The 16,904-nt window shown below is 39.4% G+C and overlaps 1 protein-coding gene across 3 annotated transcripts in view; it reads left to right on the plus strand.

Moving 5' to 3' along the window:
- The window catches only part of PTPRG (protein tyrosine phosphatase receptor type G), a 777,462-nt gene that overhangs the window by 447,349 nt on the left and 313,209 nt on the right, over positions 1–16,904 (plus strand). For all 3 annotated transcript variants that reach the window (XM_039477294.2, XM_039477296.2, XM_039477295.2), the window contains exon 3: positions 11,777–11,956. In XM_039477294.2, coding sequence (XP_039333228.1) covers positions 11,777–11,956 — 180 coding nt within the window. The remainder of the gene's footprint in view (positions 1–11,776; positions 11,957–16,904) is intronic.

The following is a 16,904-nucleotide window of genomic DNA, read 5'->3' on the forward strand; positions in this document are numbered from 1 at the left end:
GTGCTATTTTAGACAGTTAGGTGATATGACTATTATTTCTGCTAAAATCTCTCTACTTTTTTTCCTAGGTCTCATTTACACTATGAATTTATAGAAATAGAAGTACAAGTTAAAATCCACTATTCACAGTGTGACTGGGACACAGAATTCATCATGTTGTTTTGGCTTTACCTCATAAATGTCAGCTTTATGTCTAGACATTTCCCCAGATAGCATTTAATAGTTAATATATTTTGGAGCAAACATTCCTCCTTTTATGATTGTCACAGGAAGTGAGTTAGTCATCCCATCTGCAACCTCTGAACTGTTTCCTAGACCCACATCCCATCCACACGAGGCCCCTGCGCTGTTGAGTGAGTGCCTTGTAGAAGTGTTTTTAATTTCTCATTCTCGTCCTCTCAGCCCTTATGTCAGTGGGTTGGTATACAGACTCTTAGCCCTTTTATAACACCAAACTCCCAAATTCCATCTCTGGGAATTTTTCCCTTTTCCTACTTGCGATTGAAATTTTTTGTGAGCTTAAGCATCGTACGTTAATATTAAACAAAACTTCTTGGATTATCATACTGATATGAGAGTAATGGTGTGAAAAACCCCTTCCATACCAAGACAGGGAATCCTGGCCTTGTTTAAACCAGACCGAAACTGTCAGTTTTATTTTGCTCTCTGGGTTACATCTATGACTTTTCAGAATAATGCATGCCCACCTCAGCAAGTCTCTCCCACAGGATAACTTGAGCGGTAGCATGTCTCTGAGGCAGAAAACTTGAGCAAGAGGCGATTATTCCTGTTAAGTGCTTCATGGATTCTTAGCCCATGACTGCTGTGTTAACGGAGTAAAAATTTACAGCAAGGCATTTCAGAGCTTGTTTCTTCTTCTTTTGTCTAAATGAGATCTTTAAAACCTTACTCAAGTTCATCCTTCTGTTATAGGGAAAGAAGAAGATAGGAAGAAAGAGAGAGAAGGAGGAGGGAATTGGGGGTTGTTATTTTTATATATTCCATCCAGCATACATTCCTGATTTTTATCTTTATAATTTGACATTTTCGTCTTAGTGATGAATGTTGAAGACATTGAGTAATTTAAATCTTGATCTTTTTAAACCAACATTTTGATTATATCCTGTATTTGTTAGTTCCAAATAGCAGAAAGCCTATGCAGAGGGGTTAAAACGCGAAGGCAATTAAAACTGAAAAGTCTAGAGGTAAAATTTAAGTTTCAGATATGGTTTGATCAGATCTCCCTGTTTTTTCCCCTTTCTTTAGTTTCTGTCTTTTTACTTTTCAGCTTTGGCCTTCAGCTGCTTCCCTCCTGATTGCGGGTCATTCTGCTCCCTTCCTTCTTCATTCACATTCAAGGGAGGAGGGCCCCTTCTCTCTCCAAGCTCTCAACAAAATTTTGGGCCTTGCCTTGTGAATAGTACCAACCTCAGTCAGTCCCTCTGTATTAGTTCATTCTCATGCTGCTACGAAGAAATACCTGCCACTGAGTATTTTATAAAGAAAAGCAGCTTAATTGACTAATAGTTCCATCTGGCTGGGGAGGCCTCAGCAGAAGGCACCTCTTCACAGGGCAGCAGAAGAGAGAATGAATGCCCAGTGAAGGGGGAAGCCCCTTATAAAACCATTACGTCTTGTGAGTACTCACTATCACTAGAATAGGGTGGGAGAAACTGCCTCCACGATTCACTTTTCTCTACCTGGTCACTTCTGCGACACATCAGGATTATGGGAACTGCAGTTCAAGGTGAAATTTGGGTGGGGACACAGCCAAACCATATCACCCTCCAACCTGAGAAAACTTCCAGGTACTAATTGGCTTACACCTGGGTTAATACCCTTTCCTGATTTAATCTCTTTTAAAGGGGCATAGGATTCCAATAATTGCCATATACTGGTTAGGTGCCATTTCTGAAGCTGGGGCAGGGTCATGCCATAAAGATGTTAGTATTTGGATGTGGGCTCCCAAAGGAAGGTATGGATAATGGTGTTTAGTGAGTACTTGATATGTGCCAAGTACTGTTGGACGTGCTGTTGGTGTAAATCATTTATTAAATCCTTATCACATCCTCATGATTACTTTTAGTAAGGTACTTGGTGGGGTTTGGAGGTTGGCTGGACTATCAACAAATATTTTATGTCTATTTGATTCTTCCAGGTATCACAGGAAGTGCTCTGATTGAATTTAGAACTCTTAGGAACTTTCAAGGTGATCTAATGTAACCCTGTAATTTACATGTAACAACACTGAATTTTTTTTTTTTTTTTTTTTTTTTTTGAGACGGAGTTTCACTCTTGTTACCCAGGCTGGAGTGCAATGGCGCGATCTCGGCTCACCGCAACCTCCGCCTCCTGGGTTCAGGCAATTCTCCTGCCTCAGCCTCCTGAGTAGCTGGGATGACAGGCACGAGCCACCATGCCCAGCTAATTTTTTGTATTTTTAGTAGAGACGGGGTTTCACCATGTTGACCAGGATGGTCTCGATCTCTTGACCTCGTGATCCACCCGCCTCGGGCTCCCAAAGTGCTGGGATTACAGGCTTGAGCCACCGCGCCCGGCCTACACTGAATTTTTATAAAACATCACCATTGCCACATTCAGGTTCACTCTCCAGAGATGAAATTGGAATGGAAAGAGCAAATATGTGTCATGACTGTCCCCCTTGAAAGATGCTGCTCATTAATCTTGTCTTCATGAGTAACTAGTCATATAATTGGTGAGTTACCTGGGGCCAACCTGCAAGGTCAAGCTTACTTGATATCCTTGAACTAGAACTCAAGTTGCCAGTCACCTTGCCCAGTGCTCTTTGCACTTGGTTTGTGTGACCTTTTTAGTCCTTGGATGATTGTTTTGTTACGTCTCAATGTAAAGTCAGGATTCTAAAATAACACTTTTTGTCAAAATGTTGACTATTTGAGGGCGTACCTAACTTTAAGGTTGAAAACTTCAGATCTGGAACCAATTCATCTCCATTTTATAAACACTTAGGATGCTTGGCATTGGACAGTAAGAATTGTGGTAACTTTGTTAGTGTCTCAGATGCTTGTTGAAACCAATTCCATTTTGTATCTACAAGAAGCAGAAATAGAGTTGGTGCAACTTTAAGTCATACTAGTTAGGTTTTGAGTGAATAAATGATACTAATTATTGGTAGAAATTTTTAATGAATGTTTGGATGGGGGGAGATTCAACTTGAGAGGTACAACTTTTAATCCCAGATATACCTAAACATGCATAGGTCAGAGACTTTAAGTCTTTGAAGGACTTCAGAATCCTGCAGTGTATGGATGGCATGCATGTTCATGATTTGTACTGTAATAATATCATATTACACACCCACGTAGGCATCATGAGTGAGCCTAGAGGTCTGTGGCTCAGAACTAAAAGGTAGCCATCATTGCCATCTTTACTCTTTTTATTACTTCTTTTCCAGAACAGTTAAATAGTCTCCAGAGAAGCTTTTTACCATCAGGATTAGAATCTGGGACCTCCAGTTTAGCAATTGGTACAGAATGAAATTTTACCTGAAAATAGTTTTATCGTCAGTCCTGAAATAGACACTGTGGGAAATTAGACAGATAATGGTATTAAAAAATGAACAAAGTAGTTTCTATTTCTGGTGTTACTCTCTGATATTATGTCTTGTATTATGATTAGTTGTCGATAGTTTCCTTAAAGCACACCATTGATATGAAATGGAGTGCTAAAGTTGTTACACCTAAAATTTAAAACTAAAAATTGTGTAAGCATATTTGATTATCTGAAAAGTAACTTTACATTTTCTTAACTGGCTGAAAATTTAGAATATTTCTATCAACAGAGTTGAACAGCTTTATAATTGAATACGAATAAAGTTAAAATAGTGGCAAGCAGCAATATGCATGCCTTTTTCCATTTTTTTGTGTGCACACACAAAAAAATGCACAAGAAGTAATTAAGCTACCAGTACCGGAGAATGCCAAAGAATTGTAAGTGGAATCCCATAAAGATTTTAATTAAAACATGGAATGATTTGAACATGTGTATTAGATTTGGGATAAAATGCATTAATTATGATAGTAGGTAAAAAATGAATACACATTGTTTTGGATTGTTGCAGTTGGTTAAAAGTAGACAAGATGCAGACTAATAAGCCTGGATTCAGGTAATATTTTTAATCTAAGTTTATTGAGGGAGGTATTAATAAGCATATTTGACTAGAAACAGCATATAACATGTATATTAGTTTTGTTTTTAATTAGATTTAGACAGAATTCATTATTTTTAATGGCTTTTCATTAGTGAATAGAAACCATTCTTTGGATCTATTGTGGTAAAATAAATTCAAGGTACATGCTTATTTTCAGCAAAGTACCTCTTATGTATTTACAGAAACCACTGTTTGAAACATGAATCATAGACAGGTATGTGAAATTCCTTGCTTTTAGACAAAAGTATGATTTCTGTGCTCATACAACTTTTATCTTAGGTCACTTATTAACAGAGAACTATACTGAAGTGAAACAGTTTGCTTAAATTGTAGAAAATTCTTGTTGCTGACCAATTTGTCCTTATTTGGACTTTTCAAGTAGGATCACTGGGGATGGTGATAGGGAAAAATTAAGGTGCTTCTCTCAGATTTTTATTTGATATTTGTTTGAATAGAATTGACTAGTATTGATTTAAAATTTATACGTGTTGACCAAGTCTTTCGGGCTAAATCTGCCTTAAAGAAACAGCATGAAGTGAGGTCTCAGACTCAAGCCCAGATTTACAGTATTTGCCATTATTTTCACATGAGGAATTCTGTCTGCCTTAAACAGGCCAGTTGGAATTAATCACCAATTGTGTGATTTATCCTCTCTACTGCAGAGATATGTCTTCCTGATGCTAGTCTACTGAATTGTAACATCTCAAAATAAGAAAAATTCAGCGCTGAATAGCACACTAAAGAGGTAGAAGTGGGCGATTTTAATGCACAAATGAGCTATGTATTAAGCTAATGATGCTTTTTTAAATGACAGCTTTAAAAGCAATGTCTCCAACTTCATATATTGTTTTTATATAAGCTTAGAGAATAACACCCATGAACTTGATTTTTTTCTTTACCCTAGTCTCTCTTTTTCTTTGCCTTATGTGTGTGCAGGCTCCCTTTATCCAAAAAGGATGTGACGATCATCCCAGTATTTCCCATAAATCAGTGCCCGTCTCCCTCATCTATCAAGCCATAGATACAGCCTAAGCACATAGTAGTAAATCTGGTAAAACCTGGATAGTAACATTTAACCCATTTAACACAACCTAGATTGTACTTGGCTTCTATGCAGCTTCCTCCATAATTTCTTCATTTTGTTGGCACAGTAACCACAAAAGAATGACCTTTTGACGAAGACCTACTATGAACCCAACATTTGTGTATTTACTATTAACTGAACTCCAAACTTTACTCAGCACTCATGAGTTTTTCCACTCATTTTTGTTTTATTTTTTATTCCACCATTCAATCTAGAACACCATATTGTATTTATTGTCTGTGTCTCCTTCATCTTCTCTGGTTCCTGACAGTGTTGTAGTCTTTCTCATGACCTTGACACTTTTGAGGAGTGTTTGTCAATTATGTAGAATGTTTCCCAATTTGGGTTGGTCTGATGTATTCCCCATGATTACATCAGGGTTGTGGGTTTTTGGAAAGAATAGTGTGGAGGTGGTGTGCCCTTCTTACCGCTTTCTGTCAGATGTCCAAGGTAGCCATGTGGTCTCACTGGGGATGTTAACTTTCGTCACCTGATTATGGTGATGTTTGCCAGGCCTGTCCATTGGGTAGTTACTCACGAAATCTAGCCAAAGATGGGATTAAGCTCTATTTCCCAGAGGAGCAGACTCTGCTTTTGACTCTTGGCCTCTGCCCGAGTGAAAAATGCCTGAGTAAGATGACCACAGGCCGGTAAACTCGGCACTGCAGGAAGTGACTTCACTTAAGTGTCACCTCCCCTGTAAGTTCTCTCCTGGATAGGTGGGGCCCCTCCTCTCCCTTTGCATGCCATGAAATGCCTGCACCCACCTGCCCTAGCCATTGGGTGGGCCCTATGTCTTCTTTCAATTCCATCCATTGCTTAGTGAGTTTCCTGACAGTCTGCTGTACATTTGCAAGCCGGTAACAAAGGCAGTAATCATTGTGGGCAGCACTTGTTGAACTTTTAGTGTTTGATAATGCTCTAAGCACATTGATTATCTAATATAATCCTTACAGCCCCTTTTTGGTATCTGGGCACCTCATTGTACAGAGGAGTGTGTCCGTGAGCCACGGACAGTTTAAATTGTCCAAGGGAACTGGAGCAGTACTGCTCCTTAGCATCCGTTTCTCAGCACTGTATCTAGGACTGAGCAAGTGTTGATTCTGTATTTAAATTGATACAGTGATGGATTGATCCTTAAGACTGAAATTTCCTCTTTGATTGACCTTCTTTGATTACGGAGGTCTCTTAAAGCATAGAAAAAATAAGAGCGATTTAAAAATAATGATCCTTCACAGACGACATTGAAAGCAAGAGTTCTGCTGCACCCTTTCTTAAAAAACCCATAGTCACCTTCACTGGGCTTCTTAAATTTGCATGTGGATTCTTTCATGCACATTGCGTATTTACAGCTTATTGTACCTTGTCACATTTCAAACCAATTTTATATATTAGTGAAGAGAGAAAAGGAGTATTTACTCCTGAAGTTGACATCCTGGCTCTGGAGACCAATGGAGTGAGGAATACTTATTAAGAAGTCAGTAAATAGATGTATAAACTAAAATGAAAAGAATGCAGAGAGAACATACAGTAGTGTCATTAGAAGGTGGAACTCTGTCCCTCTTTAATCTTTTCTTTCAATTCATTTATTTGTATCTAAAAATATGTTTTAAGGGCTTACTTTATGTGGGCCTCTGTGATAGGCATTGGAATGAAGTTGTACAAGATATAGAAGGAACCAGTTCTCAGAGTTTACCCCTAGTAGGGAAGACAGACATTTAGGTATAAATAGTAAATTATACAATAGTGATAATGTGGTCCAAAGAACCAAGAACCCCTATGTTTCCCTCACAAAGGGACGTTTACTCCAAGATCAAACTGATAGCCAGGGGTTTCAGATGTGTTCATTGAATTCATTAAAAAGAATACTTTTGTCATCACATGTTGAATGAGAAACATTGTTAGATTCCCTTTGTACTTAGAGGTTGGCAGTATGTCTCAATCAAAATCTCATTTATTCAAGACTTTTAGCAGGTGAACAGGAAATTACTTTTGGTAGCTCAAACTGCCCTGTGGTTTCTACTCCTGCCCTTACCTCTTCCCGTTTGAGAACACAGACTAGTGTACTAGATTGATGTGTCGGAGTTGGTGAGCCATTCAAAATGGTCTTACTGCCAAAATACAGATGTCTTGTTACTTCTAAGAAAGAATCAGTAAGAGGAAACTAAAGTGCAAGTGACTTCTCATTCGTATTTCACATGGGTAATATCATGTCTGAGAGAGGAAGGTTCTTGTTAAGTGTTCATCTCTAGGTTTAAGTTAACCAAAGTATTTAGTATCTTTTTTTTTTTTTTTTTTTTTTTTTTTTTACTTAAAAGCATTTATTCAGAGTTGTGAAAAACAAAGCATTCAATACCATGAGTCTTATGGAACTGGAAATGATTAATGGTATAATTCTCAGTCTTTTATAAAGTATCTTAACACCAAAGAGATTTATACAGTGTGGAATGGCAATGGTGCTTCGGTGTGAGAATAGGTAATCAATACCTGCAAGCTTGGAAAAAGTGTTCTCTTTCCTCTGCTAATGGTGTAGGGGTTTTTGCAAGGCAAGGGTGTCTGGAGCATGACGCACTCCAAAAAAGAATTAATTTGAAATCTGAAGTGGAAGATCAGTTTCAATTAAAATTGCACTTGAATGTATATTGAGTGGAAGTGTGAAAGCAAGCATGTAGTCGGCTCAAATCTTCAGATTGGTACCAGTGAATAAATGAATCCCACTGGTATAGAGTGATAAATTGTATATCACCCATATCTAGAAGGTTATGAGAAATGAGATGAATGGCACGTACTTTTCTGTCATTGCAGAGTATTTTTTAAATTGTTAGTAGTAGTAGGATAATTATCAGGTATTTGTGTTTTTACAAATGACGGCTTGCATCTATTATTTGAGTCAGATGTATTTGGATTTATTTTACTGTGTCCCATATCATTTTTCGCTTTTGAGTGTAATTTTACTGTACTGTAAGTTTCTGGAAGGCATTTTGCATACATATGCACATGATATTAAAACATTAGATACCCATAATTTTGATTTACAAGCTCAATTGTGGCTAAGTAAAATTCGTATCTTGGTTAGCCACTTAATAAATCAACAATCACTTTATTTATTTGTTTGTTTGTTTGTTTTGTTTTGTTTTGTATTTGAGACGGAGTCTCGCTCTGTTGCTCAGGCTGGAGTGCAATGATGCATTGTGGACTGACCGTAACCTCCGCCTCCCGGGTTCAAGCAATTCTCCTGCCTCAGCCTCCCAGGTAGCTGGGATTACAGGTGTGCACCACCACGCCCGGGTAAATTTTGTATTTTTTAAGTAGAGACCGGTTTTCACCATGTTGGTCAGGCTGGTCTCAAACCCCTGACCTCATGATCCGCCCACCTCAGCCTCCCAAAGTGCTGGGACTACAGGCATGAGCCACTGCACCAGGCTAACAATCACTTTGTTTGGTTTTTCAATGGACTCTATTAGCATCTGGAAGAAAATTTAAACAGTAGACAGGATGATTGGAGCCATTCCTCAGGTCTCCTTTCCCTCCTTTTTTGTCTTCAAATATATAGATGCAAGATGAGAATAAAGTTTGGCCAAAATAAAATTTGTCTAAATATATGACAAATGCATACTGTCCCTTTGTGACTCATCACAGTCATAGGGAATTTGACAAAGAGGTAAAAAAATACATGAGTGAAAAGCCTTGACAATTTAGTTGGAATCGTGCAGTGAAGAAAATGGTGATATTAACTTTTTCCAGATAGTAGCATGACTTAGAAGTGCCCGAAGGTTGCTAGACCTCTGTCAATGAATGTGTTCGTTTGGATAGTCTGTTTTTAATCTTACTCTTTGGAATGAGGATTTGGGAGAATGACCCAAGCATTGGAGTGAGGCTGAGGTGTTTTCCAGGTAGCAAAAAAATGCACCATTAAAAAATTTTTTTTTATTTACTTCATTTATTTTTTTTGAGATGGAGTCTCACTCTGTCACCAGGCTGGGGTGCACTGGCGCCATCTTGGCTCACTGCAACCTCCACTTCTTGGTTTTAAGTGATTCTCCTGCCTCAGCCTGTGGCGTAACTGGGACTATGGGTGCATGCCACCCCACACGGCTAATTTTTGTATTTTTAGTAGAGATGGGGTTTCACCTTGTTGGCCAGGGTGGTCTCGATCTGTTGACCTTCTGATCTGCCTGCCTGGGCCCTCCAAAGTGCTGGGATCAAAGGTGTGAGCCACTGCACCTGGCCCTAATATGCATCATTTTTGGGGAGCTGTATCCATTGCTCTTACAGCCATGAAACTTCTCTTACCATGACAGAAAAGACTTTCTGTGATTGTCCCGTTTTTCTCGCACCATTGTTTATATCTGCTGTGAGCTGTTACCCATTTTCGGGGAATGGGTAAGCCATGGCAAATGATTGCGTGGTGGCATGATGGTCACTCGTGTGGACTCTTATTTAGTTGTAGGGAGATTTACCTACTACTAAACTAGCAAGGTTAGTAGTTAGACTTAGCTACTAATAAACTAAACAAGATTTCTTTGTGTCTTTTGTTGTAGGCTAGGTATACGGGAGGCACAAAAATCCCCACTCATCAATCGATATTTCTGTATATGAATGTGTATATACACACACTAAACTTTCTGATTGGGAAGCCTGTGTTTTACTTTCTAAAAATTGTGAAGTTTATTCTTTTTTTTTTTTTTCTTTTTGAGGCAGAGTCTCGCACTGTCGCCCAGACTGTAGCACAGTGGCGTGATCTTAGCTCACTGCAGTCTCCGCTCTGGTTCAAGTTAATTTTAGTAGAGACGGGGTTTCACCATGTATTTTTATTAGAGATGAGGTTTCACCATGTTGACCAGAACAGTCTCGATCTCCTGACCTTGTGATCCGTCTGCCTCAGCCTCCTAAAGTCCTGGAATAACAGGCATGAGCCACCCGCGCCCTGCAGTAACGTTTATTCTTACCTAATTCTCAATAAAGGATCAAATCTTAATCTTTCCAGCAAAAGTTGCTTCAACAGGCTACTCCCACTTTGTGGTGTCCACAAGGTTAAAAGTAGGATGCAGAAAAGTCTAACAGCTTGTGGTCCACATAATAGAAACTGCTCCCATAATATTTCATTTCCAAATAGGGCAGGGAGGCAAATGCAGTGTGTGTTCTGTGTTTATGTCTGATTGGTACCTGTTAAAATTATGCTCTATGGTTGTGCTTGCTTGCTTTATTTCTGAGGCATATGTCCCTCCAGAGTCTTTATTTAATAGAGTGCAGAGCCCAGTCTGAAGGTAACTTTATATCTGCATTTCCTAGGAAAGGGAAAGATTGAAAAAGAGAGATGAGTGGCCGGGCGCAGTGGCTCACGCCTATAATCCCAGCACTTTGGGAGGCCGAGACGGGTGGATCACGAGGTCAAGAGATCGAGACTATCCTGGTCAACATGGTGAAACCCCATCTCTACTAAAAATACAAACATTAGCTGGGCATGGTGGCGCACACCTGTAGTCCCAGGTTCTCGGGAGGCTGAGGCAGGAGAATTGCCTGAACCCAGGAGGCAGAGGTTGCGGTGAGCCGAGATCGCGCCATTGCACTCCAGCCTGGGTAACGAGCGAAACTCTGTCTCAAAAAAAAAAAAAAGAGAGAGATGAGTGCCTTAACACTCAAGTGTACAGATGAGGGCCAAACTGAAGAATCTCTCACAATTAGCCAAAGGAGAAATCTGCCTTTTTTGCCTCCATCGTGTGTAATGCCTGTCATCTAATTTTGTGTTGCTTTTAATGTTTTTTTTCCTTTTTCATGTTTACAAACTTTTACGGGCTAAGAAGAAAGTTGTATTTAGGTGTTTGATTTTCTACTCATAGGCGGGTGTTGAACAATGAGAACACACGGACACAGGGAGGGGAGCACTACATACTGGGGTCTGTTGCGGGGGAAATAGGGGAGGGACAGCGGAGGGTGGGGAGTTGGGGAGAGATGGCATGGGGAGAAATGCCAGATATAGGTGAAGGGGAAGAAGGCAGCAAATCACACTGCCATGTGTGTACCTATGCAACAATCTTGCATGATCTTCACATGTACCCCAAAACCTAAAATGCAATAAAATAAATTAATTTAAAAAAAAAGAAAGTTGTATTTAGGATCCTGCTCACAGCAGCAAAACATGCTAACTTGATGAAGGTGCCTTTTTGTGAATAAATGGTCTGCTTATTTTAGGAAACATTTAAAAATCATCAGAAATATGAAAAACCCTGATAGTCCTTCTACACAACTCTCTTAATCTGATTGAAGATAAAGTTAGTAAATGTTTGATTGTAAATCAAGAAGCAAAACTAACTTAAGTAACATATCTTTTCTGAAATCTTCTTGCCACATCAAGCAAATGGCTTTGATTCGTAATTTTCAGTACGTTCAGCTCTTTGGACTGGGGACATATTGAGAGCTGTAACGCTCAGCTTCCTAAGATTTATTCATTTCATCCCAGACCTTTGAATCATGAGGATTGAAGAGTTGTTTTCTTTCAACAGGTGCCTATGGTCCTGAGCACTGGGTCACGTCTAGTGTCAGCTGTGGGGGTCATCACCAGTCTCCTATTGACATTTTAGACCAGCATGCGCGTGTTGGGGAAGAATACCAGGAATTGCAGCTTGATGGCTTCGACAATGAGTCTTCTAACAAAACCTGGATGAAAAACACAGGGAAAACAGGTAGACAATGGCTTCTTTACTTGTGCTTAGAGCAACATGAAATATTTTTGGATGTCTCTGGTGTTTACCTTAAACCATGACTTGCTCATTAAATAGTGCACATTGCTGTGAAGGGAGCTTAATCAATCAGTCCTTAGTTTGAGAACAAGTTATGTGACTGCGTAAAGCACTCTGTGGCTAATCACTCTGTGGCTTCATTTTAAAAAAAAAATACTAACTGTAGATAATAAAGTATTATACATCTAGACCTAGGGTTGTAGTAATTAAATGAGTTAATAGATGTAAGGTACATAGGACTGTCAGAAAGCTACCCAATATGGTGGCCACTCACCACATGTGGCTATTTCCATTTAAGTTTTAGTTAAAAATTAAATAATATTAACATTCGGTTCCTCAGTTGTATGAGGTACATGTCAAGTGCTTATCAGCCACATTTGGCTAATGACTATCCTATTGGGCAGCCCAGACTGAGGACGTTTTATCATTGCAGAAAGTTCTACCCGGTAACATTGTGCCAAATATGCAAATAGGCAGAATTCTTATCTTCCTTGAGATTTTGCTTTATTAATATTTTTTTATTACTTCCGAGTACAGATGAACTGTCTCATCCCTTTGTGTATCAGACCAGCGATTCGATTATCCCATTTCCTTCACTTGTCATTTCGGGATTTGTGAATCTGCAGCGTCATCTTTTTACCATTGCCAATGTGAAGAGCTACCTCCCTGTCAATTACTGTTGTGCAAATATCAGTTTATAGATTGTCCTTGTAAGTACCAGAGAATGCCTCACTGTGCCCCACTGTACCATCTGAAAAGAGGCTCTGGGATGTTACATTACATCTCTGCTTGGTGCTATCTGGGGTTCTGTTGATGCCTAAAGATATTTTTTACTCTTATTACTTAACTGCTTATAACTTTGGCTCATTAAAACAAGTTTTTTTCTCTGTTTCTCTTTTTAAAGTGAACCCTTCATAACTAAGGATGTCACTGCAAACCACTGTTAGCAATCCCTTTCAGGATCCTTGGTGGCCAGAGCCCTCATGCTGGGCTAAAATGACTTTACTCCCAGCCCTTTGGTCCTATTTATGTTGTAGGTAACAACATTGCCTTTTTTTTTTTTTTTCTTTTTTAACCTAACTGGCTAAATGCGGAGCTTTAGGTATCATTTCTTTCTTTCTCCAAACCAGCATTTGTCTGAGATTATTCATGGCCGATTGCTTTGAGTTTGCCTGGCTTGTTCATAGACTTGCTTCGCACTCACTCAGGACAGTGATTCCTGGCTTTGGGCCCTGTTTTATAATGTCCCCAGAAACAATTCTGCTTCTTGTGTTATAGTAGGTGACCCTTTCCTGTTCCTTGATTCATCTGTATGAGTAGCTGCTCAGGAAAAACTGTTCATCCAGTAATGTTATTTGTTTTTGTTTTTGTTTTTGAGATGGAGTGTCATTCTATCGCCCAGGCTGGAATGCAGTGGCACGATCTTGGCTCACTGCAACCTCCACCTCCTGGGTTTAAGTGATTCTCCTGCCTCAGCCTCCTGAGTAGCTGGGATTACAGGCATGTACCACCACTCCTGGCTAGGTTTTATATTTTTAGTAGAGATGGGGTTTTGCCACGTTGGACTGACAGGTCTCAAACTCCTTACCTCAGGTGATCTGCCCACCTTGGCCTCCCAAAGTATTGGGATCACAGGCATGAGCCACCGTGCCTGGCCTGTACGTGCCTTTTCATCCTCACCTCTCTACGACCTCAGCACAGATTGTGTGCTTATTGTTACAATTCAGAATTTACCTATCAGTTGTTCTACTTTATGCTTTAGATATGGTGTTCGTAGGATACCTGCAATGAGATTATTTTCTTCAGAACATCTAAATCTAGTGGACAAGAGCTTTATTACACTGGGTTCAATCAGAGATTGAACCTGAGTGTGCCTCAATGACACATTCTGGAAGGCTGTCAGAGACAATCACTGGGCTTTCTGATACGGTTTTCTACTTGGCTTGCAACGCTTGACAGCCTTCCGCAAAGATAACACATTTCAGTGACAGCTTTCAGCTTGGTATCACCAATGACAGGTTTTAGACGCATGTAGGTTTCACTCAATGCAAGTTGATTCATGACCTTGGTCTTCCAGAAGCTGATTATCAATCTGTGTCACTCTGCTGACTTCCTAAAGGGATCCACAACTTGTTGCCTATCTCTGAGTGTTTGCCTATCTCTGAGCAAAGCTCTCCAAATACGAACCCATCGGTCTCAGAGATTTGAGAAGCACAGTGTTTCGAGAAGCAGAAATAAATCGTTGTTACTCTCATAATACTTATTACTGTAAAATTCACAGCATAATATTAGATAGGCCAATATCTCATAAATACTCTACGATGATTCTGTAGGAAGGGTTTTAAAAAAGTGACAACCAGTCATACGCAATTTGAAACAAAGAACATGCCATTTTTAAAAAAATCTTTGGAGTTTTAACTTATGGTGGTTTAGAAACCTGGGTGTCGAAATCCACCTGTTTTGTTTTGTTTTAAGCACTAATAGAAATTTCCTTCATTCTATAGTTCTTTTTTCTTTTTTTTGAGACAGGATCAAATTCTCTGGCCCTGGCTGGAGTTCAGTGGCGTGATCTCAGCTCACTGCAACCTCCACCTCCTGGGTTCAAGTAGTTCTTGTGCCTCATCCACCTCAGTAACTGGGATTACAGACACCCACCTCTATGCCCAGCTAATTTTTGTATTTTTAGTAGAGACAGGGTCTTACTACGTTGGCCAGACTGGTCTCGAACTCCTGGCTTCAAGTGATCTGCCTGCCTCAGTCTCCCAAAATGCTAGGATTACAGGCTTGAGCCACTATGCTCAGCTATTCTGTAGGTGTTAACATGCCACATGAGTTCATGAATGTTCCAACATTTTGGAGAAATTAGTATTCATCTGCTCTATTTGTCTAGATCATATAAATGCAACTGAACAGTACATATTAGTACAGGCTAAATTAGGGTGGTGTTGATAATTTACACATGGAATAATATTGATATGAAACCTGCATAATTCTTTTTTTTAAGAAAGCACCTATCACTGTACTGTAGTTTTGAAAGATGGTACAATGAAGAGAAATGTGTTAAAGGGGTCATGGTATCTCTGCATTATTTCTTATAACTGCATGTGAATCTGCTATTCTGAGAAAAATTAAAAGTTTAATTTTAAAAAATTCATGTATCATAAGCCACAGGGTCTGTCTTTGTTGCCGTCATTAATTTTATATCTATCTTGCATACCTAGATAAACTTTCGTAAATCACTAATTTTTAAATAACACATAATTTTCTTCTATAAAAGTATTTTCTGGAACTTTGTAGTTCCAGAAAATAAAGTGGGAGTATTTATTTTTTTCTGATGGAAATTTATAGGTTACTTCTCTGTAAAGTAGACTCTGTCTTGTGTATATTAAAATATGAATAGAGAAAGTTAATATTTAAAGTGGCCTATTACATACAGACAGTAACTCTCCCATAAAACAGCTTAAATGTTCAGATCTGTCTTAACCCCCTGAGAGTGCTATATATCCAATCCAGCATAATCAATAGAGCAACTTGGTTGTACCTAGCCCACTTCTCGAAAGTTGTCTAAAATATCTTCACAAGACAGATAGCATCTCTCTGTTTCTTCCTGAGGAGCCGTAACTATCTATTGTGCCCGTTCCCATTTGATTTCATCTAAAGTTATTTCCCTTTCTTTCATTTTTGTAGAATGAAAAGATAATGCATTCATCAAGAACATTTCAAGACAATCTTGCTGCTTCTAGCATTAGCTTCCAGCAAAATAATCAGAATTTAAGACTTAGACGGTGCTTCTGATGTATATTAATAAGACATGGCCTCCTGTGAATTTTAACTGTTGGGAGGTTTTTTTTTTAAAAAATCTATTTTTTCTTACATCCCACACTGAGGGCAAATAATAAATGTGTTTATCATAAGGCATGTTACTTTCATCTTCCCACATTGTTGGTGTATTATATTTTTTTCTTTGTCTACAGTCTTTCCTAATTGTCTGCATATGCCATCTGACACAAATGGATTCAAAAAATGGTTATTCTGATCACACAAGAATCAATGACAGGGAAACTAGGTATAGATGGGGAGGTCAAGAGTCATTTTGTAGTATGTTACTGAGCCCATAATACTGAGATAAGTATTAGGACACTGTTGTATTGACTTTATTTTACCTGGCTCTTAGAACTTTTTAGCAAGTTAAGTAATGAACAAACAGACTACAGGCTGGCAAAAAGAGAAAAATAAAATCGTAACAACCTTGGTCATTTCCACAAGCTATTTCCCTAACTGAGCTTGTGACCCAAGCTAAGTGTTGGAGGAGGATGTGGTTCTGCTGCTCTGCTCAGACGCAGGCCAGGGGTAACCACCCTCTCCCCAAGGTCGAGTGAGTGTTGAAAGATACTCTTTGCCCTATTGTTCATTGTAGAACCCCACTCAAGCTAACTGCTGCCTCTATGCAGCCCTGAATAATCTCTGTTCTCTTCTAAGGTCTGTGGAGACAAGGATGTATAAGCCTTGCGGAGAGTCAGTACCAGGTTACCAGTTTAGGCAGGTACCTTACAGTGTCTTTTTTTTGAGACAGTCTTGCTATACTGCCCAGGGTGGAGTGCGGTGGCACCATCTTGGTTCACTGCAACCTCTGTCTCCCAGGTTCACGTTATTCTTATGCCCCAGCCTCCCAAGTAGTTGGAATTACAGATGCATGCCACCACACTGGGCTAATTTTTATACTTTTAGTGGAAATGGGGTTTCTCCATGTTGGCCAGGCTGGTCTCGATTTCCCAGCCCCAAGCAATCTGCCCCCACCTCGGCCTCCCAAAGTGTTGGGATGACAGGCTTGAACCACTGCGCCTAGCCCATTACAAGGTTTTCAATAGCGATCTTCATGATGTCTGATTTC

The sequence above is a fragment of the Saimiri boliviensis genome, chromosome 8, assembly GCF_048565385.1.
Source record: "Saimiri boliviensis isolate mSaiBol1 chromosome 8, mSaiBol1.pri, whole genome shotgun sequence".
In the NCBI taxonomy this organism is placed as follows: Eukaryota; Metazoa; Chordata; class Mammalia; order Primates; family Cebidae; genus Saimiri; species Saimiri boliviensis.